The sequence below is a fragment of the Malania oleifera genome, chromosome 10 (genome assembly GCF_029873635.1).
Source record: "Malania oleifera isolate guangnan ecotype guangnan chromosome 10, ASM2987363v1, whole genome shotgun sequence".
Classification (NCBI taxonomy): domain Eukaryota; kingdom Viridiplantae; phylum Streptophyta; class Magnoliopsida; order Santalales; family Ximeniaceae; genus Malania; species Malania oleifera.
Window position 1 is genome coordinate 21,376,237 of NC_080426.1, and position 27,231 is coordinate 21,403,467.

Consider the following 27,231-nt stretch of genomic DNA (forward strand, 5'->3'; position numbering starts at 1 on the left):
TAGAATCATACAACAAAAATCATCTGATCCTAGATCAACACTTACCATTCTAGTAGGGAAGTTCAATTCACTCAACAGCAGCCCTGACCCGCCGGTCTCTCTGGGTTTCCTGAAAATCATTTAATGTTCGGGAGTGAGACACTTCTCAGTAAGGGAAAATAAACTAAATATAGCTATGTGGCAACATGAATATTTATTGCAGTTATACATACTCAGTACATTTCATATATCTAAAAAACATACATCATAACATGGTAGAATAATCATATACTTTCATATTTTCTAATAATTCATACTGATCATGAAATGTTTGTTATAACTAATAATACTGAAAACACACCTAGGATGAATAGTTAGCTTATGTCATGTATTACCCCTCATGACAGGTTGTGCAGCCCGAAGGTAAGACCCGACAATGGCTGGCCGACCACTTCCGAGTCAAAAATGTCTGTAAGTACGATGGGCTCGCCGCACCCTGGTCCGGACTGTCAGGTGGACGTCCACACTCTACATTGAAAGGCACATCGACTATCCATCTCCCACCCCCTCGTGGGGTGGTTAGCACTAATCTGATCATGGATATATGATCTATAAGTTACGGCACCGAGCTCCTGAAACTGAACTAAACTAACATTCGGGTTCTGATAACATATAATACATGATATTATAGCATTTTTCATCATTTCATAAATACGACCTCACGCCGAAAATCATTTCATAAATACAGTCTCGCGCCGAAAATCATTTCATAAATATAGCCTCGCACCGAAAATCATTTCATAAATACGGCCTCACGCCGAAAATCATTTCATATATATATACGGCCTTGTGCCAAAATCATTTCATATATATATCATTCTGAAAATAAATCAATTATCATGTATTTTCAGCATCATTTTGTACTGTAACATTTCATATTCCTAAAAACATGTTTCACTCGTAACAAAGTCATATCGTAATACATTTCACGTAAAGTAATATTCATGCCACACATTTGCTGTAAAAAGTCATACATTGTATTCTAAAAATCATAATTTCTGGCATCTTATACATATATATACATTTCAACATGATAGCAGTATTTTCCCAAACGTGCATTTCCTTTGTAATATACGGATATAATACATGTTTTCCTGAAAATAATAATAATTTGCATAGAAAATAAATGTTTTAGTTTATTCCCTTACCTGACTACTGAGAAAAGCCCATGTAAATTATAGTCTCACACCCGTAGGATTTCCTAATCAATACCCTGAAAATGAAAACTCGCAGAACTAAATTTCAGTATTTTCATGCGAATATCATTTCCTATAACTATAATAGGACCAAATTCGGCATAAAAAACCTTACCTCAACTCAAGGATGATTTTCAAAGGGGTTCCACCAACGATCCGCTTCGGTAAATATGTAGAGAACTTCTCCAAGAGGGTCGTGGTGGCCTCAAATCCTCAAACCGACGACAATCCGGACCGAAACCGAAGGAAGAAGAGGAGGGAGCCAAAGGGAGAGAGAGAGAGTGAGAGATTTCTTAATTTTTATGTTTAAATCCGGATTTCTACTATTTATAGGGTCAGATTCGATGACGAGACACGTCACCTCGTCGACGAGTCCTAAAGAAAGTTCATCGACGAACCTGCACCTTCGTCGACGAATTTCAGACTTCCCCGAAACCCTCTCTCGGTATCTTCTCGTCAACGAAACTTGGCTTCGTCGATGAGACCCTCTTATACCCTCGTTGACGAATCCCCTATGTTCGTCTACGAGACCCTAATAATTTCCCTTGATTATTATTTCCAAAGTGCAATGTCGTCGACGAAGTCGACTTCCTCCTTCTATTACTGGTTCCATTTCCATTCCTCTCTATTATTTAAATACCATTATTATTCGGGTCGTCACATTGTGACACATGGACGACCTCCAAATGTCCACTATTGTTTATATCTGTTTTGCGTGAACACACGAGATCAATTAAATATCTTCTACTTCTTTGATGGAAAACTTTTTTTATGTGAAGACTTTGTTATTGTGTTAATTTATATTTTTCGTGGATATGTTATTTCAAGATTATTAGGTGCTTGAAGACTCAAGTGAAGTATACAAAGTCCAACTCAAAATTCATGTAGTCCCCATATGGTTTCTGGGCCCCACATGGCTCCAATGGGTCCCACATGGTTTTGGCATTCCTTTTAGAATATGTTTAAATTTCAAATTTGAATTGTAATAATGTAAGACAATTAAGCTTGACTTGTGTGCTTATGAGTTGAAGTTCCTTATTTTTTAGTAAGTATTATTTGTGTTAGGTTAATAGTTGTTGAAAATTGTTAAGAGTTGTTGTTGAAAGTTGTTGAGAGTTGTTGAGTGTTTAATGCTGTAAAGACCCAAAAATTTAAAAGGATTAAAATAATTTAAAAAAAATAATAATAAATAAAATAACAAATAAATAAATAAAAGGAATGACGTGGAAAAAAAATTAAATTAAATTAAGATAAATTAAATAACTAAATAACTAGTTGTTAAATTAAATATTATTGCATTGGATTTAAAAATATATATAATACTTAAAATAATATATATATATATATATATATATATATATATATATATATATATATATATATATATGTAAAGTTACTAAAAGAAGATAAGAAGAAGAAGAAGAAGAAAGAAGAAGAAGACCTGCGGCCCTCCCCTGCACTGAATTTTATAAATTCCTGCACCAGCCATTTCCATCTCCGTCTCTCTCCTTCTTTCAATTTCTCGGTAAATTTGCAGCGGATCGGGAAACGGAAGGTGTCGTTGGATTCTTGGTTCCGCTGCCGACATTTCTATTAGAGCAGATTGGTCGTGGGAACGACTTAGGCATTACTCCTCGGGAAAGGTAATTTTTTCCCATTTTCTCAATTTTGCTTTAAATCTGCTATTAAATCGGCGAATGGGTACCACCATGTGGTCCTAGTCGTCGTCGCCGTCATTTTGACGAATGTAATTTTTCAATTGGGATTTTCTAGACCTTACTCCAAAGCGAGAGTGGGATTTGAGAAATTTGGCAAATTGTTAAAAATGCGGGTATAACTGTAAATTGAAAATTATGACCCTAGAAAATATGTAAATAGAATTTTATTTAGGAATAATTTAAATGGAATTAGGATTTTGATTTAGGGTTCAGGTGAGCGCCGCAAGTGTAATTTTGGGCCCCGCAAGCATAATTTAGAAAATTAAGTGGGAGTATTAAATATTAGTTTAAATATTAATTTGAGGTGTGTGGAGCCTAGGGAAGGCTAGATGGGTAGTATTTTGAGGAAATAAAATAATTAATTTGGGAAATTTAGTAATTTGACTATATTTAAGGATATATTTATTTATTTAGAATTTATGGGCCTAGAAAATATTAAAATAATATTTTATTCGGGATTAATTACATGGAACTAGAATTTTTTATTCAGGATCCGGGTGAGCACCGCAGGTATTTTTCCAGAGTCCCTATCGGTGTAGTTCGAGAATTCAGGTAAGGGAGAAATTTATATATTAAATTAGGTTTTTCATGAATTAAAAATGAACATGTGTTATTTATGTATATATGTTTTTTTTATGTGTGTTTAAAATGCCAGCCATGAAATTTATGTTTTCTGAGCCTAGGATTGTTGATATAGTTATGTATGTGTGAAAGTAAACAAACAAAAGTGAAATGAATTTTCTAAGGAATTATGTAAGAAATGAAGTGTATTTTGAGCATGTAAATGTTAAATGTGGGTTGGCTTATTTTATGACAAATATGTATGAATTTTACTACTAAATTGCGTGGCATGAGAATCTGTGCAAATTATATGTTAAATGTATGAGATGCAGGCTAAGTAAGTAAAACAATGAGAATAAAATATGATATGGACAATGTTGCCTGTGTATGCTAAATGCAACCATGTAAATGTAAGACAACTGAAAGACAGCCATGTTAGCAGATCTAGCACACTTCTGTGTAGACTAATTGATGACAGCTAAAAGAAGCTGTGTTAGCAGATCTAGCACGTTTTTACGTAGACTAACTGATGATGACTAAAGACCAGTTGTAGTATGAAGTAATGAAATGAAATGTTATGCAATGAAATGACGATGAAATGACAATAAAATGAAATGACAAAGGTAAATGATGTAAATGGGAAAGAGTCACTTAAAGTGAAATGAAATGCAAAGTTAAGTTATGAACAGGAATGAATGTGCATGAATGTATAATGACATAACAGAATGATGTATTATGATAATAGAAGTATGTATGTACGTAGAACATGTTACGATGGGGCGAGGCATACTCTTTGCCTGAGGGCTTGCTGAGTAAGACGAGTGCACTAGTAGTTTCAGATGTGGCAGTAGCTGCATAACACACTAGGGCAAAGGGAACCTACTTGTATGGGCGGGTAGGATTCCCTATCCTTAGGGCCTTTGTTGGTAAACTATTGTTGAACTGTGTGAGTACGGGATTAATCTACCACTTGAGGGCTTACTGAGTAAGGTGAGTGCTCTGATATGTTTTAATTGTGACCTTAGGGTTACCTAAGTATCAAAGCAGAGAGGTGCTACTTGTATGGGCGGGTAATCACCCCTATCCTTGGGTAATCTCGTGAGTTAAATATTTGCATGTGATTGTTTAGGTTCAGAAAACGATTTCAATGTTATATGATGATTTGCAAATGAAATAAAAATGATATCTATCTATCTCATGTTGGCCACACGCTGTTTTAATATGTATATTTCTTCCCTTACTGAGATGTGTCTCATCCGAATATGATTATTTCTTTTTCAGGACATCCTCAAGGTCGAGCTTAGGGAGCTCAAGGGTATTTAGCATTTCGAGGGACTTAAAGAGAAAGGGTATATTTTCAAAACACTTTGGGGGAATGTAAATATTTATGTTTTAAGTTTTTAGGTTTTAAGCCTGTTGAGAATAGAATGGTTGTGAAAATACTGAAATGTATTTGGAGATGTATGTATATATGGGAATACAGGTGTTGGATGGATACCTTGGATTATAGATAGAAATTAGTAAACTCTGGTATTGTGTTATATGGAGATTTTGTTTATGTTTTCCGCTGCGTATGTTATGTTAATTATGGATTATCAAGGATTTTATCTGGTATAACGCGCCAGACCTGGGTTTAAGGGTTCGGGGTGTTACAAATGCTTTGTCTCCCAGGCTATGCCTATAAATAGTCTTCTTATTGTAAGAACAAGATGAAGTAAAAGTTGAATATTAAAGAAGCATCTCTTTGCTTGAGCTTGTAAAGCTTGTCCCTCTCCTTGTGAGTGAGTAGTGTGAGGCTTCGACATTCTCTTCGGAGATCTAGTGGTGAGAGACCACTAATCTACCCAACTACTCCATCATCCCCTCCTTTATATAATACTTTCACGACCTCCATCAACACCACATGGCCAGCACCTTCATGCACCCACACGACGATCGTCATCTACACTTCATTACTACGCTCATCTTGTGATTCAAAGCTTGTACGAAGGACCTGCGGTGTGACCTAACTACGTGTGGAACAACGTCAAGTCATCCAAATCAATCCCTTGGTAACTTCAGTACTTGTGTTTGAATCCTTTGCTATATCTTGTGAACCCTTGCTAGTAGATTATAATCACATCTTTGAATAACCCATTTAATCCATAGATTGCAATTTTGGTACTTGTTAGTTAAAATCAATTGTATGAATATTAGTTTGCTAATATAGAACTTATATTCTTGAATCTTTGAAATAACAACTTTTCAGCATATAACTTGATTTCTTTGTGAAAGAACCAATTGGGACTTAATTGCTGGACAAGTCATATACCTTTTCAGATTCCTTAAACATGTAAAATAAAGCATGATTTATTGTGTTTATATTCAGATAATTAAATTCTTAAATTAAAGTGTTTAAGTGTATGTGCTTGTGTGAGGGTTGAATCGTAGGACATAGGTTGACCATTCCCGTCCTACGTCATTTTTGGTTTGGTTAAAGGCCAAACCGTCGACGATTTCAAGAAAATCGTCGACGGTTTCGTCCCGGGCTAGAAAATTATAAATAGAACTTAAGTGATTTAAAATCATTTCATTCCATTTTCTCTCCTCTCCCATGTATCTCTCTACTAGGGTTTCATCCCGGCGCGTGTCTCTCTCTCTCCTAAGGTCTCCCGAGGCTCCGACTAGCCCTCTAGTCATTTCCCTCTTCCTCCTTAGCTTGCCGGCGACATTCTCCTTGTCGTATTCAGGAACCTGGGAATTGTTCCAGGTAGCGTGGTAGGCAGTTTTTCAAGATCAGGTAAGGGGAATAGATTATGTCAGCTTTTCTCGTATTTGAACGATTTAAACTTAAGTATATGGACTTGTATATGTGGTATATGTTTTTCTGAACAAATCAGGCATATGAAATTGACGATTTTGAGTATTATTTGTATTTGGGGAAAACCCAAAGTGAGTAGGGTTGATCATCTCCTTTTTCTTATAAAACATGTATTTTGCGTTAAATAAAATTATGGAGATGAACATACCTAGTTTTTAGCAAAAATATATTTTCCTCGGGCAGTTTATTAAGTTATGAAATATCACTCAAATCGTGTGGCATGAGAATGTTATGGTTTTTGCATACTTAAACCTAATGTTTTTATGATATGAAAGTTGTATGTTGGGTTGTGAAATTACAATTGTATGTCGGGTTATGATATGACGGTTGTATGTCGGGTTATGAAATGACGGTTGTATGTCGGGTTATGTTATGACGGCTTATGCCGAGATACGTTATGACAAGTTTTAAATAGAAATGTGTACATAATAGGTTTTATACTGATTTATGAAAATGAGATCATAATACTATTTTTATTACTTAAATTGCATTATATCGTTTAAAAACCCTGAGGACCAAATGTGATGAGAGCACGGTATCGTTGAGCAGCCACACGATAGTGGACGTGTAGGCCTTCAGACAGTTGATTTGACTACGAAGAGTTGTTGTAACCCTTTGGAGTTCGGACTAGACTGGGTAGGCAAATCGTACTAACAGACGAGATTTCACCGACTTAGCCTGGTGGTAGGTCAGCCAGGGCTAAGTCCAATCTACGGACCGCATAACTCGATTATGTGGGGTTATTACATGATGATGTTGTTTGTCCAAAATGGGGTTTCTTCTACGTGTATATGTGAATTTATGTAAATGATATTATTTACTGAGCTAATTCATATTATGAAGGAAAGGTGTATTTTCAACTGTATAGGTGTGAGTTATACTACACAAATGCCTTATTTGTCAGATAAAGTAAATTAAAGAATTTGTTGATTTCACTAAAACTCATGTTAGCCACTCATTGATAATAATATATTCCGCCTTACTGAGAAATGTCTCACCCCAGTAAATATATCAACTTTTCAGGGCTTACGGGAAACCGAGCCTAGGAACTCCAGAGCGGTACCTAGACGATCTAGCTGAGAGTGAGTGTTGGTAAAACACTATTTTGTTTATATCCAGATGTTTTTGGTCATTATGGGTTGTAATATGAATTTCAGGTACGATAGATGTAATGATTGTGAGATAGTACTCTAGTAGTTATGGAATGGATGGTCTTTTTGCTTCTGCTAGATGTATTTTAATTATGTTATGGAAGATTGTACCCAGGGCCCCTTTCAGGTTTGGGTTATTTCGTTTGTGGTATCAGAGTTATTGCATGATGATGTCAATTTTTATATTTATTATGGATTTATTTTGGGGGCGTTATACTAGGACACTTGAGTTTATAGGATTGCACTAAAGTCACAAACTTACATTCATGGTTTTCAAAGTTAAATTCAAAGAATTTGTCAAAAACAATCCTAAACTCTAAATATATTTTCAAAGAGACTAGTTTTTAACATCCTAGTTTTAAGAACATTCATATATTGGTCCCGATTTTGTCAAAGCATGGTTAATGTCCTAAAGCTTTAAGAAAGGTAAGTATATTTTTGTAAAATGACATTCTAAGTATATAATAAGATATCAAATGATCTTTCAATTGTGTTTTCATAAATCAAGATATCTTATATTTGAGGAAAAGCTCACTTGGACAAGTTTTAATCTTCATTAAACTTTATATATTTTATATACTTTTGTTTAATAATGTTTTAAGTGATTAAAAGGCTTTTTGGTTGAGTTTAAAATCTCAGTTATGCACCTATCAAATTTCCTAAACACCTTTCGATATTTGGGACATAACTTTTGCTAGAAAAATTCAAAAAAGGGCGATCTTGGTGTCTATGGAAAGTTAAGAAAAACTCCTAGAACTTTTATGTTGATGACTTTAACGATTTCAGGAAAATCGTCGACGGTTTGCATCGGTATTTCCACCCCAACGATTATAAACGACTAGTTTGCATTGTTTTTTTTATTGTTTTAAATGCCCAACGGCTATAAAACGGCTAGTAGCCCATTTTCTCCTATAAATAAAATTCCAAAGACTTGTTTTATGATTGATCTTAATAGTTATACATCATTCCTAAGCACACTTCATTTTTGTTCATATTTCAAGTGCTCAACTTCTCTCTTGCTCTATAATCCTTGTGTTGATTCATTACTTTGAGAGAGTTGTGTGAGGTTTTGTATTGTATTAAATATCCGCTCATTCAAGGAGCATTTTCTTTGTATTATTCTCATTCTTTTGTTGTAAAGGGATTGGTTCCCGTGTGAAGGTTCTTGGTGAACCAGATTGCAAGGGTTCTTGGTGAACCTTGCGGCTCTTGGTGAGCAAAGTGTAAAGGTTTTTCCGCTAGTGAAGGAGGTTCACAATGGATTGAGGAATCCTTGAGTTGATCTCAAGGCGTGGACGTAGGCTTGGTGCCGAACCACGTTAAAAACGACGGTGTTAAGCTTTTTCTCCATTCTCTTTTATTTATTGTCTTGTGCATGATTTATATATTGTATATTGTGATATAATTGCTAACCATCTTGTCAAGACTATTGTTTTGTAGAGAGAATTTTTTAATATACAAAAAGAGTCAATCACCCCCCCTCTGACTCTACATTGTATATCCATTGCGGAGCACATGTATATACTCCCGAGCTACGACATCTAACAAGTGGAAATTGTTAAATAGGCAAGTACGTGGTTATATCCGGCAATGGGTTGATGACAGTGTCCATAACCATGTGGCCAATGAAGTTGACGCATTCTCACTTTGGACAAAGCTAGCCGAGCTTTATGCAAGAAAAACAGCGAGAAATAAATTGTATATGGTAAAAAGCTTGTGAATTTAAAATGCAAGGATGATATTCCTATTACTGATCATTTGAATGAAATGCAATGAATTATAAATTAGCTGGCATCTATGAAAATTCCTTTTGATGATAAGGTGCATGCTTTATGTCTTCTTAGTTCTTTACTAGATAGTTGAGACTTTTAGAGTTTTCATCACAAACTCAACTCCCGAAGGAGTTTTATCTAGTTTGGTACAAAAGTAGTTTGTCGAATGAAGATACAAGGAGAAAAATTGCAAGTTCTTCATCCTCTCAATCAGAAGCTTTTATTACAAAAAATAGGGGGGAAGCAAAAACAGAAGTCTTTTGAACATTGTTTAGCTAGAAAGCAACACAAAGTATCTTTTAAAAGTGCTCCTTCATCTAGAAAATTTAATGTTTTATATTTGGTACATTCAGATGTGTGTGGTCCTAAGAAAACTATAACACTTGGCGGTGCATTGTATTTTGTTACTTTTATTGATGATAATTCTAGTGTAGACACCCCAATTTTAACCTGACCTCCCCGAAGAAGTCCGGTTAAATGAGATTTGACTTTGAGCCCTGAGTAACCCTAAGTTTCAAAATTAAGGTTTCAAATCCCCAACTGAGTCCTTTTGATTTCAAAAAATCAAGCCCATTAAAATGACACACCCAAGTTTTGAGTTTTCAAAATAGAGTCTCTTAGTTTAGGTCCTTTGATTTTAACCAATTCTCACAATTAGGTTAGTTGCAAAATTAATTTGTGTTAGTCAAAATCCCATAATAAGTTTTTTCTTAATCATAGTCTGAGTTTGGCTGGTTAAATTGTTTGAGTATTGAAATTGAATCCTTGTGAGTCTAGGTTCTTCAGTTTGGTTAATTCCAGAACTAAATCTCTTTCATCAGTATTAAGTCCCATAATTGTGTGTTCTTAAAACTTAGGATGAAACTCTTCAAATTTCCAAATTTTGTTTTATCAAAATAAAAGTCCAATTGAGTTTTGCAATTGATTTTTGTTAAGTTCAATTTTTTTTTATCAAAATTTTGTTTTATTGAAATCAGGAGTTGTTTGGTCAAACTCTGAAGTCAAAATTGAATTTCATTAAAGGGGGGAGGGGGCACATATGCACGTGTGAAGTACAAACAGGGAATGTAAAATAAGAGCTACAGATAAAGGTTACGATAGGTAAGTATAGGAAAATGAAAATACTGGTACAAAGAAATGTTGCAGAAAAGAAAACCCGAGGGTACATACATTTACACAAAAATTACTAAAAAAAGAAGAAAATTCAGAAAGAAAAAACAAAATGGAAGATCCCATGCCCTGCTGCCAGCTAGGATTTTTCCCCAAATTCACCTAAGCACATGAGAGGAATGGCCTGGTTAGTTAACAGAAATTCAGAAAATTAAATAAATCAAAAATAAAATCTCACGTGGGGGTTGTTAAAGAGAATTATTCCCTACCACAATTTGTTGGAGGGGAATATTGTTAAGGCAATTGGCGTCAAAATGTACTCTCAAACTCCCTATAAATAGGGAGTCCTGACACTATTGAAGACACATCTGAGAGAGCATAGAAACCCTGTGAAATTTGGGAGAGAAAGAAGTTAGAAATAGAGGGGAGGTTCTACCAATTGAAAAAAAGAGCAGAGAGCATAATTTTTTTGTGAAATTGAGAAGAGGCACATTTAGAGAGCTGAGACCGGAGGAGGGAGATTCAGAGCACCAAGAAGCAGAGGAGCAGAAAGCGAAGCTGAGGAATTGACTCAGAACACCAGAGTAGACAATCAGAGAGAGAGAGGCTTAAACTCGTACCCGAATGAAGATTTGGATCACCTAATCCGAACCTCCAACCTGAATCAGGGTTTGGATTTTCTGACTCGAAGTAGATTCGAACACCTCAGCTCTCGACCCAAACTTTAACCCGAGCCTGGGTTCGAGCCCTTTGAAGGGACCCAAGCTCCTTTTTAAAACAAATTGGGGCTCACCTTAAGACTCCAAATCCAAATCCTTTTTTTTAGATAAGGCCCAAAATTCATTTTAAACATAACCGGCCCATTCGTGTTTTAAACCAAGACCCAAATTCTTTTTTGAAAATCACTCGGCCCACTTGTGTTTTAGACAAGACCCAAAATCCATTTTTAATATGACCGGCCCACTCATGTTTTAAACAGCCCACTCATGTTTTAGACAAAGCCCATATCCATTTATGAAAACTACTCGGCCCATACTTGTTTTAAACAAAGCCTATTAAAATATTTTCAAAACCAAGCCCATTAAAATATTTTCAAAGCCAAGCCCATTTAAACATTTCCAGAAACAAAGCCCATCAGACATTTGCCCAGCACCCGAGCCCATTGAGCCTGACTCGGGCTTAACCGAGTCACATAACTCGCTAGTTTGACTCGTGCGAGTCAACCCTACTCCCCACTCACCAGGTTTGGACGAGTCAAGCTCGTCTCTGAACCCCAACTCTCGAACTAGAAACCCTAATCCAAACAATACTACAAACCTAATTCAAGTTTCACAAAATCGATGACATTCACCACATTCGAATCACAGACTCTCACTCACAAACACACAACTGGGAAAGCAACCTGAGAATTCACATAGCCAAAGTGGAAACGGGGGAGAAAAGGAAACACTTATCTCTTTTTTTTCGTAACCTCTAAAGCTTCAGTTGGACCTCTCCCCGGTTGCCCGGTTGCTTCCTTTGGAACATCCTCGGGGGTCTGACTGATTGTCCTTGAGCATGCAGACAAAAAAAAGACCTGAACCAAGGTTCAGATCGTTCGAAGAAGGGCAGTCGCAAATTAGAAGAGGAGCTGAAGATTGAGACATTAGGGTTGCATATTTGACTTTAGGCAAGAAAACCCTGGGGTTTCATTTTCTTAACTTTCTACAACATCTTGAAGCATTTCAATTGGGGGTCGGATGAGAGAGTTATGCCCAGATTACGAAACTGTCCATAATCGCCCAATTAGCTTCGTTTTATACTCAACGCCTCCATTTGCATCATTTATTTCTTTATCCTCCATGAATCCCACATACGCAACTCTTTCAATGAAAAGCTACGACCCTCAAGTGCACAGTTCACTTTACATGCATGACTCGGTTTCTCTCACATATGACCCGCGTACATTTTAATTTCAACTTTAATGTCCAAATATCATCCTGCAATAATAAGATACCAAAAATCCATAAATTATCGAATAAAAACCCATTATAAATTGAGCTCACTGTTACAATATTGAACATAATTTGGTATTTAATTAAAATTATAATATTTAATGCATGAATTTAAACGCCTAATTACGTAACTTTGACGCGTAATCAATAAGCTAACTTCTATTTATAGGCAAGCTAGCCCGCATGAAACCGTCGACGGTTTGGTCCTGTGATCCCTTTATAAAAGCTCAGTTGTTGTAACCATTGACGATTTTCCTGGGATTTCTGAAATTGTCGACGGTTTGGCCTTACCAAACTGTACCTTACTGAAACCATCGACGGCTTTCCTGAGCTTCTTGAAACCATCGATGGTTTGACCTTTACCAAATCCATTTCCTTATTTTCTTTTCCTTTTTATTTATTTTCTTTTTATTTTATTTATTTATTTATTTATTTGGGTTTGAGTCCCTATAATATCACTGTTTATGAAAATATAATGATGAATTTTTGAATAATATTATGAGAAAACAAATAATTTTACGCTTCTTTATTCCATATTCAAAATAGAGTATGACTTGAATAATGGAGGAGTCAATGACTAGACCTAGCAAAACAAATTGAGTCAGAAAATCCGTGGCGGGATTAGGCGAATTATCAAATGATGATACCACAATTCATATCCGACTCAATTAAGTTGCGAATTTATAACGGTTCGGATCGAATAATTTGTGGCGGATGACACATAATCCATCATTTCTGTTGACTTAACTGGACTTTTCAATCCTGTTTTGATGATAAAAAAATGAAGAGCACTTTAACATATAATGTTAAGTGATGCGTTTTAGGTAAAAGAACTCTCAAGGTTGATAAATTGAAGCTCAATGTTAATCTAGTGAAAGCGCCTCAGAATATTGAAGGCAATGAATAACAAATGAAGAAGCTTAAGGGCAAACAAACTCAAAGTCAAAAGTGAACCTCAAAAGACTGAAGGAGGCTGAAGGATTTAAGAAGACCATAATTAGAAGAACTGTTGTAAGTACTTCAAAACCAAATGTCATTTAGATATGTGAAGCTCTTATAAAAACAAAAGAAATTAAGAAACACTTTGTTTTAAAGAGCTTAAGACATGTTTTTGAAATTAAAGTAACAAAGGTCTTAAAGGAAGGAAAGTGTTCAAAATAAAAATTGAATTTCTGATAAGCAGTGCACCTGACAGATGACTGTCTGTCTATGGACAGACGACTGGCAAGTTAAAGGGTTCAATAAAAGTATTTTGGGTTTAAATTTTAACTATGACAGATGACTGCCATGTCAATAAAAGTATTTTGGGTTTAAATTTTAACTATGACAGATGACTGCCATGTCATGGCAGACGACTGCCACGTGGAGCAAATTTTAAATCTCAAAGGAAAGCTTCTTTTAAAATTTTGAATTTCAAAATTTAATCAACAATTTAATGTTTTTTCAAAGTTTACCTAATTTGATATGGACAACATCTTTTAAAATTTTGAATTTCAAAATTTAATCAACAATTTAATGTTTTTTCAAAGTTTACCTAATTTGATATGGACAACATCTTTCAAAGTTTTGAATTTCAAAATTTAATCAATAATTTAATGTTTTTTCAAAGTTTACCTAATTTGATATGGACAACATCTTTCAAAATTTTGAAGTTCAAAATTTAGTCAACAATTTTAATGTTTTTTCAAAGTTTACCTAATTTGATGTGAATGTTAATCTTTCAAAATTTTGAAATTCAAAATTAAATGTTTTTTCAAAGTTTACCTAATTTGATATGGAAGTTGATCTTTTAAATTGCCTATAAATACCTCTTTGGGTAATGAAAAAATACAATACTAGAAAACACAAGAAAAGAGAGAAATCAGACAAAATTTGAAATTCATCTTGTGCTGAAATTCTTCTGAAGCTCTTCTTTGCTCACATCTTTTGCTGGAGAGGAATTCTACAACTTTGGTAGATTGAAAAAATCAAAGTTCGGTTCCGGGTTGCAATTCCATTTCTCTTTTAAACGAACCATTGGTGACTTCTAAAAACTTTAGAGCTTCATATATTCTATTTTGCTTTGGTTTTTTGAAGTACAATTTACATTTCAATTTGTACAGCCTACTCTAAATTTTGGAAGTATTTTTTGTACGCAGAATTTATATTATATTCTTGTAGATTGTGACGATTCTAGGTTTGCTGGATCGTTGGCTAGGCGAGGGATTATCGCTTAGAGAGGTGCTGCTCTAGCCTTCTGAAGGAGTGTATAAAGGTATTGTTCCACCCGGTAAAGGAACAGGTTTAGTGTATCCTTTGGTGGTTTTGCCAAAGGCGAGGACGTAGGCTGTGTTGAAGCCGAACCTCGTAAAATCCTGTGTCTCACTCTCTCTTTCCCTTACTCTTTATTTTCAGCATATTTATATTGCGTGGATGGTTTAAATTTGAAATCATATGCACTACGTTTATTTGGAAATCAAACAAACTTAAAGTTTAATTTTGATTTGGGTTGCGGAAACCGAAAGGGAGTACATTGGTTAAACCATACTTTGTGGAAACCATACGGGAGTACGTTACTTGGTTAAAACACCTAAAGAAAATTAACTAAGAGTTTATTTGAATTCTGAATTTTGGGAAGAGTGTGAATGTGTGGTTGTAAATCATATGAAAGAAGCAAATTTATTTTAACAAGCATATCATTCAACTACAAGGCTTGATTCATATTTAGAAGGCATACATAAACAAACAACCATCCTAATTTCTTACTACTGTATATCTTAATTTTGGTTTGATTGTTTGCCTTCAAATTGTGTTTGGTTAGTTTGGATAGTGTGATTAATTAAAAGGTTGATTGGTGATTTAGTTGTTTAAGTGCTTGTGTTGTTGAATGTATAAAAGAAACCAAGTTATTGTGTGTTTGACAAATTAAACAAACAAGTAAAAGAATTAGATAAATAATAAAAGAAGTTAAGTATTTTTAAAAGGGATTAAAAAGAAAGTTTTTAAATTCCCAATTCACCCCCCTCTTGGGAAGCTATCCTAATTTCAATTTCCATCTCCCAATCTGTTTTTTTTTTTTAATGATGCGATGAACAATTTATTTTGTAACATAATAACTAAAATTATTTTTAAAAACATATTTTGATAATGGTTAAACATTTAATAACCATTCACAAAATTATAAGTTTTTATTGGCTTTTGTTTTAATCACGGAAAAATTAAGAAATTTGGTTTAAGTTTGAATGTGAACATAAGACAGGTCCAAAGACTTATACAATAATGTAAAAGTTAGAAGTTGTAAAACTAGGCCTTGAAGTTTTTTACGAATGTATCATCACAAGAGATAACACGAACATATCCCTACTTATCAATAATAACTATGTAAATGGCTAAGAGGTCATTCCTCGTTATTTCTCAAAATATACTTTATAAAATTAATATTTTCAGCATTTTGTAAAGAAATTTTTTTTTTTTTCTAAAAATGTCTAACACCACTTTTTGTGCTTGATAAATGGTATAAGTGCTTCTACTTGATAAAAAAAAAAAAAAAAATAGTTAACATGCATGCAAGTACGTGTTGTTTTATAAATCATTTGTGTCATTTATATTTTCAACATAATATTTTTTTAAACTCAAATTGACTAATTGGTAATTTTTGGGTTTTTTTAGGTCAGTAAATTTTCAATGAATCAAAGATAAAAAAAGTATTAATAGTAATTAACACAAACTTTAGGAATATGAATTAGAATGGTTGATTCCCATTTATAATGTTTGTTTTACGATAATCTCATTCCGATTCTCATTCCATGCAGGATTAGAATTCCCCCATTTACCCATATTTTGATTCCTGACTTTTACTCTAAAATCAAATTTTAATTTTAAAAAACATAGTATTTATTATAATATGGCAAATTATAATAATATAATGCAGTATATATTACATAGATTTTAAAAATAATATTAGTATTATGATATCATTATTAATATTCAAAATATTATAACATATTTTAACATAAATATTAAATCATCATTATTCATATTATTTTATTATTTATAATAATGTTATAACATATAATAGAACAATATTAAATGTTAAATATTATGGTGTACTTGTAATATGATTATTGATTTATTATATTATTATTTTTAATCTCAAAGATAAATAAAATAAATTATTTATTATCATCGATTGTAATGAATATAATAATAAAATATAATAATGATATAGTATAGAAAAATATTTAATACTTTCACATATATATATATAATATGATATTATATATAATATAATCAGATTCATACTACATAAATATAAAAAATAATATTTATATAATACTATATATAATATAATAAAATATATTACATAAATCTTAAAAATAATATTAATGTTATAACATCATTGAATATAAAATACAAAATAATATTTTCAATATAAAATATTTTTATAATTATTCTTAGTATTTATATCATATATAATAATGTTATAGCGTGTAAAAAGTAATAGAATAGTATTAAATTATAGAATACTATGATAAAATTGCGGTTATCATTATGTATAACCTTAAAACAAAATAAAATATTATTTATTAATATCATTAATAAAAATATATAATAATAAATTTTAATAATGATATAATATATAAAAAATAAAATGCTACTATGTAATAAAATATAATGCTATGGTGGTTCATTTTATTATATTATTATTTTTTATTAAATAATAAATTATGTTATAGTGTTATTATACATGAGATTTTTATTTACATTTAATAAATTACATATTAAAAAAAACACTTATAAAATATAAGGTAAAATCTAATATTAATAATATAGTTAAAACAAAATAATAATAATAATAATAATAAAACATGCAAATTATAATCGAGTATATAATTATTAAAATAATTTTATTGCAAAAAAATATTTATTATATAGCTTAATAAAATAATAGTATGTAATAATTACATATTTACAATGTTATTATTTTTTATTAAAATAATTACATATATTTTTTATACTATAATAACATAATTGATAAATCAAACTCCACTTTGATTCCTATATTTATGTATACCAAACCCTACAATATAATTTCGATTCCAAATCCTTAACCAAATATGAGAGATGAATTTGATATTCCATTTTTTATTCTAGTAAATTTCGATTTCAATTCCACTTGTGAAGTAAACATTACCTAAAAGTTATCACATACCGTACAAGACTTTTGCAAAAGTAAATATTTTAAGAGCATGCTTTGTACATTTGTTTATTTATTCTTTATAATTGTAAAGTCAATACATGAAAAATTGAAAGAAGGTCGATAGGATGGACCTTTTCTTAACGAAAAATACAACTTTTTTATTTAGCATTTCTTCTAATGAAAATAATTTAATGAAATAAAAGTCAATGTTATGTGAAAATAAATTAATAAAAAAATATACTCCACCATATTAAAATGGTTGGGTACAAAAAAAGTATATCATATTTTATTATATCATCTAATCTAAATAATTTGTAAAAATAATTTATATGATCCACACGTAATCTAAAGAGACCTACTATTTAGAGTTATTTCATTAGCTATAAAGGACTAGTTGGAGGATGGGCCTTCAAAAAGATCATAATTTTTTTCTATTTTAAGTAATATATTTTTTATCTAAACTATTTGTGAGAGAGTAATCGCTTTTGCACTCGAACTCGAACCCAAATCACCCTTTATCATGTTTTTATAGTAAACTTTGGTCTTATATTTAATTTGTAAAATGTCTATTTTTTTTTGGATTACGTACCGAGTATCCACGTGTCCGTTTTACGGTTCACGTGACTAATTCTGCGCCCCTTGAAGTTGACCGCACAACTCCAAAGGGAGGGTAAATTCAGGAGTTCAGGGACAGAAATGAGCCAAAGAGGATTTGAATACCTGATCTGATCTCATGAGAGGTACTCCTGCAACCCATACTATCACCTGAACTACACCCTGGGGGTGTAAAATGTCTATTCTTAAAAGTAGGTGACTTAAACTTCATTGTCCAAGAAAATGTTATTGTATCGTGAATTGAATAAGAAAGTGAGCTTTTTATAATTTTATAAATAAATAATAAATAATTATTGGAAGAAATAATATGCGACAAAATAGCTGTTATCGGCATTATCAGAATTTTTATTATATTCTATATTTTCCAAAAAAATAGTTATGCCGGTTTCCTAAAGTGCCTAATATTTTTCCATTTTAAGCGACCTATTTCCGACCCGAGCCGTTTACGAGACTACCGCTTTTGCACCCGAACCCGAACCCGAACCCGACCCGGACCCACCCGTTGTCGCATTCTAAAAGGAAACTTCTAGGTTGATTACTGATTAGCATCGTCTCTATCCGAATTAGGATCATCATCGGCAGTGACCGAGTCTTGCTTGGATCTTGAAGCCTCAGTTTATCTGCGCGATCATGGCTACGAGATCGGTGGTGTGCAGAGCTTCTCTGAGCCGCTTCATGGACGGCACTCGCGGGTCTTCTCGCTACTTCAGCGACAGCAAGGGTCGTGTTCTCAGCGAGGAGGAGCGTGCCGCCGAGAACGTCTACATCCAGGTCCTTTTTTCCTCGTTTTCTGTTCTCTTCTTTTCGCTCGCTTGAAATGATCCGTTTGGTTGCCGAGAAAGTGCCAGGAATGCGACGGAAATGGTTTTATTTTATTGCATTTGTTCAAACATTTTCTGTATCTTTATGTTTGGCTTTATTTTCTTTGTGATCCTCTTGTTGTTGAGAGTGTGGAGAACGCTGGTTTTTTCTTACTCTGAGAGAGCTTCGTTCGGTTGTTTGTTTTATTTTTTCCATTTCGGAGCCAAGAATGAGTGGATTGGGAGGATCGTATTTTCCCTTTACGCGTTTCCTTCAGTTTCTTAACGACAAACAGGAAGTTTTGTTAAATTTAATTTTTTTTTTTTAAATTCAGTTAGAACTTGATTATTGAGCTTTGTATGGTTATGTTGCGTATTTGTGTGCAGAAAAAGGAAAGGGAGAAGATGGAGAAAATGAAACGGCAGCTGGAGAAAGAGAAAGCTGCTGCAGAAAAAGGGAAAGCTGAGAATGTAAGGATCCTTGGCAATTTCTTATTTTGATAACATCTGTCTTATTTATTTATTTATTTTTTTCAGAATGTGTTCGGTCACTGGGAAAATATTGGAAATGAAAAGATTTTGAAATTTTGATTCTCTGATATTGATTGTTTGAGAGCCTAGAAAACTAAAACTTAATACTTAATATAACCCGTCGAAATTACTTGGCTAAGTTTTCCGGAGCTTTCCTAATTATATTTGTGTTGCAAAAGATTACATCAAAAGAGCTTGAATTTCTTATATCTTTCTTCACTTTTGATACCAAAAATGGCGCCCGAATTTTGTGTCCATGTAACTTTCGCAATCACTTGCAGCTAAGGAAAAAGGGAAAGGGTTTGGGAGACCTTAGAAGTCTTCAGGGGCCTTTTCCGATGTTCAAATTTGGACTGAGTAATAGGTAATTGTAGTTATAGTGCTGCTGAGAGTCCCTTACGTCCCTTACCGTTACCTTGCTGCCTCTTAGCTTGAAGACCCCTCTTTAAGATTTTATTGCTGAACAAATTCATCAATTCCCTCTCTTAATATCCTTGGAGTTGCGCACACCCAATTTAATCCAAGGACCCCTTTGCTATGGATGGATATATTTTTGCCCCCATTACTTACTTTTCTCTGCAATCAAAAGCAAATTAGACATTATTTTACGCAATCATTTGTTTGGTCATCATTGATTTTTTATTATTTTTTAAAAAAATTTAAATCTGATATAAGGTGAGTCAGTCATGAATTCTGTGTGTGATTACTGATACTAAATCACTGAAGAAAAAGTTGGGTTGATGATGATTGGCTTGCTGTTTTCTTTTTCATTTTTTTATAAACAAAATATTTTATTAGAGTGAGAAGGGAAGAATACAACAAGAAAAATAAAAAGGAAAACAGGGAGGATAAAATATTCTCTCAATAAAACAGAAAAAATGACAAACTAGAGAACCAGAGAACAAATATTACTAAACAGCTCTACATGAGCAAAGAAACCCAGTCCCACTGTAGGTCTGATTAATATGACCTTGTAACTGATAAATTCTGTTTTTGGGGCTGCATGTGTTTCGATATCTCTGTCTATACGCATTTTGCCGTTTATACAGTCAGGGATGGTAGCTGTTGTTGTGGTTCTATAGTATAACCCGTTAAACTGGTCCAACCTATTGTTTCTTTGTATCTGATGACATGATTAGTTGCTCTTTTGATTTGGTTATGTTTGATTATATTCAGCCACAACATTTATGGGGGGGATTTCCTTAGTTCCGTGATCAAATCCAGCGTTATTGTTATTATCTTCCAATTATGTGATGACAATTGTTGGATTATACTATGACACCTCTACAGCCTCTGCTGCAACTTGTATGACACAGCTTTTTGAATTGCCTATTATATGTTTCAGTAGCTTTTTCATTATGATAACTTCTGTATTACAAAATCTATAATTCTTTACCTTGTTGCGATCCATGATGTCTTAAATTTATCAATTGTATGTGCTTCAAGTTGTATTGACGTGTGAATATCTATAGTACACATCGTAATGTTTTATATGTTAAATATCTATGTCATAATGTGTTTGGTCTCTCAACTTGTTATCTCCTGTTATATCTGTTTGCAAAAATATTACATTCAATATCACTCTCTAAATTAATTACTAGAAATAACAACTTTAAGGTAGTGTTTGGTTCATAGTTGAAATTGGAATCTATAGGAATCGGAAACTGAATATCAGATTCCTCTTTCATATTTGGTTCTACGCAGAATCGAAATTGAAATTATATTATAGTGTTTGGTATATATACATAGGAATCGGTATCAATTATGACATTATAATATAAAATATATTCAATTAATATAATATAGGATAATAATATTATAAAAGTATAATTATTATGCATATTATTTTATTAAATTATACAATAATTTTTTTTTTGCAATAAAATCATCTTGATAATCATATACTTGATTATACTTTGCATACTATATTTTATCATATATTTTTTGTTATTAGTATTTTGTTTAACTATATTATTAATATTAAATTTTATCTTATATTTTATAATTATCATATTTTAATATTTAGTTTATTATATGTAAATAAAAATGTCATATGTTATAACATTATAACATAATATATTATTTAATATAAAACAATAATATAATAAAACAAGAACCATAACATTATGTTTTATTACACAATAGTATTTTTACTATTATATATTTGCGTTCATGATATTGATTTGATCTTATTTTAAGATCATATCATAATTATATCATAGTATTTTATAATTTAATACAATTTTATTATTTTTTATGTGTTATAATTTTATTATATATAATATAAGAATTAATAATAATGGTTATAATATTTTATTGAAACTACTATTATATATTTATATTTAAATATGTCATAATATTAATATTATTTTTTAGATTTATGTAATATGTATTACATTATTTATTAAACTAATATTATTTTTAAATTTATGTGATATATATATAATACGTTATTATATTATAATAAGTATGCACTCATGTATATTTATTATGTAATAGTATTATATTCTTTTGTATACTACATCATTATTAAATTTATTATTATATATTTATAATTGATGATAATAATAAATATTTTATTTTATATTTTTTAAGGTTATAAATAATAATATAGTAAATCAATAATCATACCACATTTATATCATAATATTTTAATATTTACTACTATATGTTATAATATTATTATATAATAAAATATTAATAATGATGGTTTGGTATTTTTTATGTTGAAATATATTTAATGATATCATAATATTAATATTATATTTAAATTTTATCTAATATATATATAATGTTATACTATATTATATAAAACATCATAATATCATATTATGATACGTAGGGGGAAGCGCATGTATGTGTTTATGTATTTATGTATATATATACATTATACACATTATAGTGAGTAGGATAAAAAATATTGTATTTTCAAAAATTAGGATTTGATTTAGGAGTAAGAGATAGGAATCAAAAAGTAGGCAAAAGGAGGAACCTCTATCTTGCATAGATAGAAATCAGAATGAGATTATCGCAGAACAAACGCTACGAATGGGAATCAACCATTGCAGTTCTGATTCCTAGAGTTGATTTCCATTTACCAAACACCATCTTAACTACTTTATAGGGTTAAACAGTTAATACATCTCTTAACAGCTTAAAACAACCACAGCACTATGTGCCTATTTCTTCCCCAGTTTGCTTGAGATTGTTTAGTGCGTGATGCATCCACATGCATGCCAAGTTTGAAAAATGTAAAGAAGTTGATGGATGAACTGATATAGGTTTCCTAAATGAGTTATAAACCTACAATTCAAGGATTCAGACATGGTCATTTCGTATGACATTTGAATTACTTAGCTTTGAATGGTCATCTTGTGTTTAGCATGATGAGAGGTTATCTTGATGTTCCTGGCCTAAGCTTTTGATTCAAGATCCAATATACATTTTCCAATTTGATTTCAACAAAGAACTGAGCTACCTAGGGATAATTTTAGTTGTACAAGTCTGTTGATGGATTGTCCTTGGATGTCTTGGCCTCGAGCTTTTTATCCAAGATCCAATATATATTTTCCAATTGATTTCAACAAAAAACTGAGCTGCCTAGAAATACTTAAAGTTGGAGAATCTACATATAGGATCCTTTACATTTTGTTTTTGCTGATGCATTTGTATCTGATGACAGTGATGGCGTCAACAACCATGTAATAGACCATCAGCTCATTTAGTTTGGTTTGGTGGTTGATGGCTGACTTCTCTCTTAAACACAAACACTCTTAAAGCTGTTTTTTTCTGTTGAAGGTCTCCCATTTGGGTTTTGTTTTGTTTTGTTTGTGTTTAATCTAACGGTACAGCCTATTGTTGTAGATCTTATTCTTGGTTAGGATGATTAATTAGCTGGTTTATGTGATTTGTCTGTAAGGATCCTGCAATCTTTCTCTTAAATCATTATTCTGTTATGTAATTTCTTATTTCATTGGATCTGTGGGCGTGTACTCTCTAAAAACCTCCTCAAAGTGGATGGGTTTGTGAATTTGAACTCAAACCCTCGTGTCTAGACTACAAGATTGCATCATTTGGACATAAAATCGAGAGGTGCCAATTAGCAATTCACCACACTATTCTGCTCCTCATTTTTTAACTGTTTACCAATGTCATGTTTTTTTTTTTTCTTCTCTCCTAAAATACTTGCAGAAAACGGGGGAAGAAACTGGTAAGAGCTGAAATGATAAAACCTGCATTGATTGATGAGACTCTTGCTTTTGAGCTACGTGGGAGGAATAAATGTACATGACTCTTGGTCAGTCTGACTTTGTACAGAGAGCTATGGCACTTGTTAAATGTCATGTTCTTAAACAGTGGTACCCCTAAACGCGTGCAGTACTACTTTGACTAATCAAGGTAATAGTTTGGCTTTTCTGGCAAAACTATCTTGCTCTGATGATGATGATTTTTTCTGTTGCCCTCTTTATGCTTATTACCCTTCTGGGGAAAAATGTTGAACAGAGGTGGTGGTTTTTGCCATGGCATGAACTGTTTCAAGTAGAATGCGGAAAAAAATTAATTCTTTTATTTGGTCATTAAAATTGAGAGCTGTGTTCATGCATGCCATGGAGAGTACGCATTAACATGGGGGCATCAATTGTTCTATTATGGTGAAAATGCTCAAATGCCCCGCATTTTACTAAAAAATACAGTCCTGTGCATGTGCTTGTTTATGTTGAGGGGCAGCTTGTAGATGCGTGCGGCGATGACATAGGGATTTTGGGTGAAAGTAGAGAGTTCATATATGGCTTGGAGCCTCGACTTGGTGCATGAATTTAAAATTTAGCACATGAAATCATAGTGCTTGAAAGGCGTCACTGTCAAGGTTGAGTGAAGTGAAACCAAATAAGTGGGAAAGTAAAAAGGATCAAGGATAAAAAATTCTGTGTACTTAAAATTCAACTGAAAAGGGTAATACAAAGAAAAAATTATCTTGGGGAAGAAGCAGCGAGGTGTATTTGGGAAAGTAGTAGGATCTAGGGTACAAATTTTTGAATACTTAAAATTCAAATAAAAAGGGCAATTAAAAAGAAAACAATTACCCCTTTTGGAAGAAGCAGCGACGACTAATGTTTAACGCATGATGGTTAGTGGCATTGTTGTATTACAAAAGGCGATGGCAAAATGTTTAATAGCATAGTCGAAGTACAAAAGGCAATGGTAGCTGCAATTCATATTCTACACGAAGTCTTTTTTTCTCTCTTCTAGAAACTTGATATAGCTCATAAAATTTCATAAGCTCCAAAAATTAACAAGAACAAAGTGAATGGCATCTTCTGCCCATACATACACCATTTCCATTTCCATACTTTTAGCTTTTTGTTGATCATAGAACTAAAAGCCCAGCAAGATTAGCTAAGGAGGATTTTTGACTCTGATGACCTCAAGTCAGGCGGGTTCTATTTTCCCTTTAAAATTTATTCCGATGAATTAAACTCTTACCATCGCGATGTAGCTGGAATTTTTGAGTTATTAAAAAAAAAAAAAATTAACAGAGAGAGAGAGAGTGCCAAAAAGGAAAATTGACCAGAGTCCACGATTTGCTTATAGAAATCAGATACAAATACAATGAACTGAGCAAAAGAGAAACTAAAAAGTGTAAAGACTGATATATGCCTAACACCCGTGAGTGCATTGGTAAATGTAATCGACAAAAAAAGGCAAGTTGGCGAAGATGAAGCACAATCCCTGTGACCCCATAAATTCCAACATTTATTTATTACGGGAGAAGAAGAGCTACCTACAGAGACAGAGAGAAAGAGATCCAAAGCAGCCCAGATGCATCCTCCCCTCCTCCTGGATAAACATCATACTCCATCTAATTAATATTCACAATCCCCAAAAAAAGCAAACAAACAAAACTATTTACTGAAAAATATGACCACATGAATGAATGATATTAACAAATTGGATTCCATCGGATTTTGATTCTGTATATAATATGTACGGATAACTGGCTGATAATTTCATCATCTTCATCATCATCGCCATTAGAGGAGAGGCTATGAGGTTGTATTTGGTCAGGGGAAGGGGCTCAGGGCGCCAAAGAACGCAGATGAGCCGCCGCCGGCGGATGCTGACAGAGGAGTCCAGCTCCGGTCGACGGCCCTGGCCATGGTATCGGCGTCCACGGTGGTGATGTCGTGGATGCTCGACCTCTTCCGCTCCTTCTTCACTGCGTTCTGGCGGAGATAGTATTTTTGGGCGTGGCTGGCCACTTGGGTTGGGGTTCTCGTCACCACCACGTTCCTTGAAATGCTCCTCCAGTCCCCCTTCCCGTATCTGTCAAGCCCGATCAAGAATAACCTGCACCCAAGTACAAATATCGAAATTATTAAGTTTTCTCGGTAACCAAGCAGAAAATAAGTGAATTCTCTCGCTACCCAAATGCAAAATGAGCGGAAAGAAAAAATGCACAGTTGAATCTAACATCTATTCCCCAGCGGGGTAAGGACGACAAGAATAAGAATAACTGTGCTTCCATTAACAGTACGCAGTAAACGGAAATTTTCCGGCGGGAAAAGGAAAAAAGAAGACGAGTTTTTCCGCTACTGGTAATATCAAGTTGAAATTTATTTCTCAAGAAACCCAAGAGTAAAGAAAAATAACGGGATTCTTTTGTAGTTTGTGGACAATATACACACGTTTCAAGAATTACTTTGGAAAAAAGTTTACAGAAATTAAAAAGAAACCTTTTTAAATACCTGTGTTCTTCTTCCGTCCAGGGAGTCCCTTTCTTCCTCTCGACGTCCGCGTGCTTCGGCTTCGCCCCGAACGAAATCTGAGTGGCCCCCGCCGGCGAGTCCCAAACGGGCGACAACTCGTCCGAGTAACGCGGCAGCTCGACTCTGCCAGCTTCGATCTCGTTCACGTCGTGAAGCAATGCCTCGTAGTGTTCCTTCACCTCCGCCGGCGACTTCCCCGGGAGATTAGCGGCGATTCTCACCCACCGGTCCGGCGATTCCTCGGGAAACAGCACGAGGGCTCGCTCAAAGAGCTTGTCCTCCGACCGAGTCCACAAAGACTGCGTCGGCGCCGACTCTCCGGCTGCCGCCCACAGATTCCCCTGAAACATAGCCAAGATCGATCTATGCTTCTGTCTCTCTCTGTGTACTCCGTAGTCTTTCTTGCTTCCTCTCTCTCTCTCTCTTGGAACACAGTTTCTTCGAGGTTTCGTAAAGGGTTTGGTGGGAGATTTTTAGGGTTTTGCTGTATTTTTTGAAATTCTCAAAACTGAGTTGTATTTATGTGTGCGCGAGAGAGAGAGAGAGGTGTTTCTATTTTTGGAATTTTGTTTGTTTTTGGTAACACCAACTCACTCCTTCGTTCGAACACGTATCTTCGATTTCCTTTCTCTCTCTCTCTCTCTCTCTCGTTAATTATCATAAATATAAAATCTATTTGTAATTTTTATGTTTTAAGAACAATTTACTATAATTAATTCATGAATTATTGCGTGAGACTTGAAATGAGTTTTTTCGGATTTCTATTTTTAATAAAAGAGTTATATAATTTGTGCAAAGAAATATTTAACAGAGAGAATTTATTTTTACGTAATTAATCATTAATCAATTATAAGATATCCTCTGAACATATTAAAGTGTAGTGAAATCTAAAATATTGGCACTTATAGAAAAGTGTATTTTTAACTAATATAAATATT

The 27,231-nt window shown here is 33.3% G+C and overlaps 2 protein-coding genes across 3 annotated transcripts; one reads left to right on the plus strand and one right to left on the minus strand.

Annotated features, from left to right (window-relative positions):
- The first annotated feature begins 18,573 nt into the window (after positions 1-18,573).
- LOC131165254 (uncharacterized protein At2g27730, mitochondrial) lies at positions 18,574-23,950 on the plus strand. 2 transcript variants are annotated; one of them, XM_058122876.1, is made up of 3 exons: positions 18,574-18,966; positions 19,383-19,466; positions 23,718-23,950. In XM_058122876.1, the coding sequence occupies exons 1-3, from the start codon at positions 18,826-18,828 to the stop codon at positions 23,745-23,747; spliced, it is 255 nt and encodes an 84-aa protein (XP_057978859.1). In that variant the 5' UTR covers positions 18,574-18,825; the 3' UTR covers positions 23,748-23,950. The 2 variants fall into 2 exon arrangements, with proteins under 2 accessions (XP_057978859.1, XP_057978860.1); XM_058122877.1 differs by lacking the exon at positions 23,718-23,950 and adding an exon at positions 23,209-23,487 and having other exon boundaries at positions 18,735-18,966.
- A 1,309-nt stretch (positions 23,951-25,259) lies between these two features.
- LOC131165253 (transcription factor SRM1) lies at positions 25,260-26,969 on the minus strand. Its single transcript, XM_058122875.1, has 2 exons — positions 26,273-26,969; positions 25,260-25,874 (listed from the first exon to the last, which is right to left on the minus strand). Exons 1-2 carry the CDS (start codon positions 26,641-26,643, stop codon positions 25,589-25,591), a joined length of 657 nt encoding a protein of 218 aa, XP_057978858.1. The 5' UTR covers positions 26,644-26,969; the 3' UTR covers positions 25,260-25,588.
- Between the last annotated feature and the right edge of the window lie 262 nt (positions 26,970-27,231).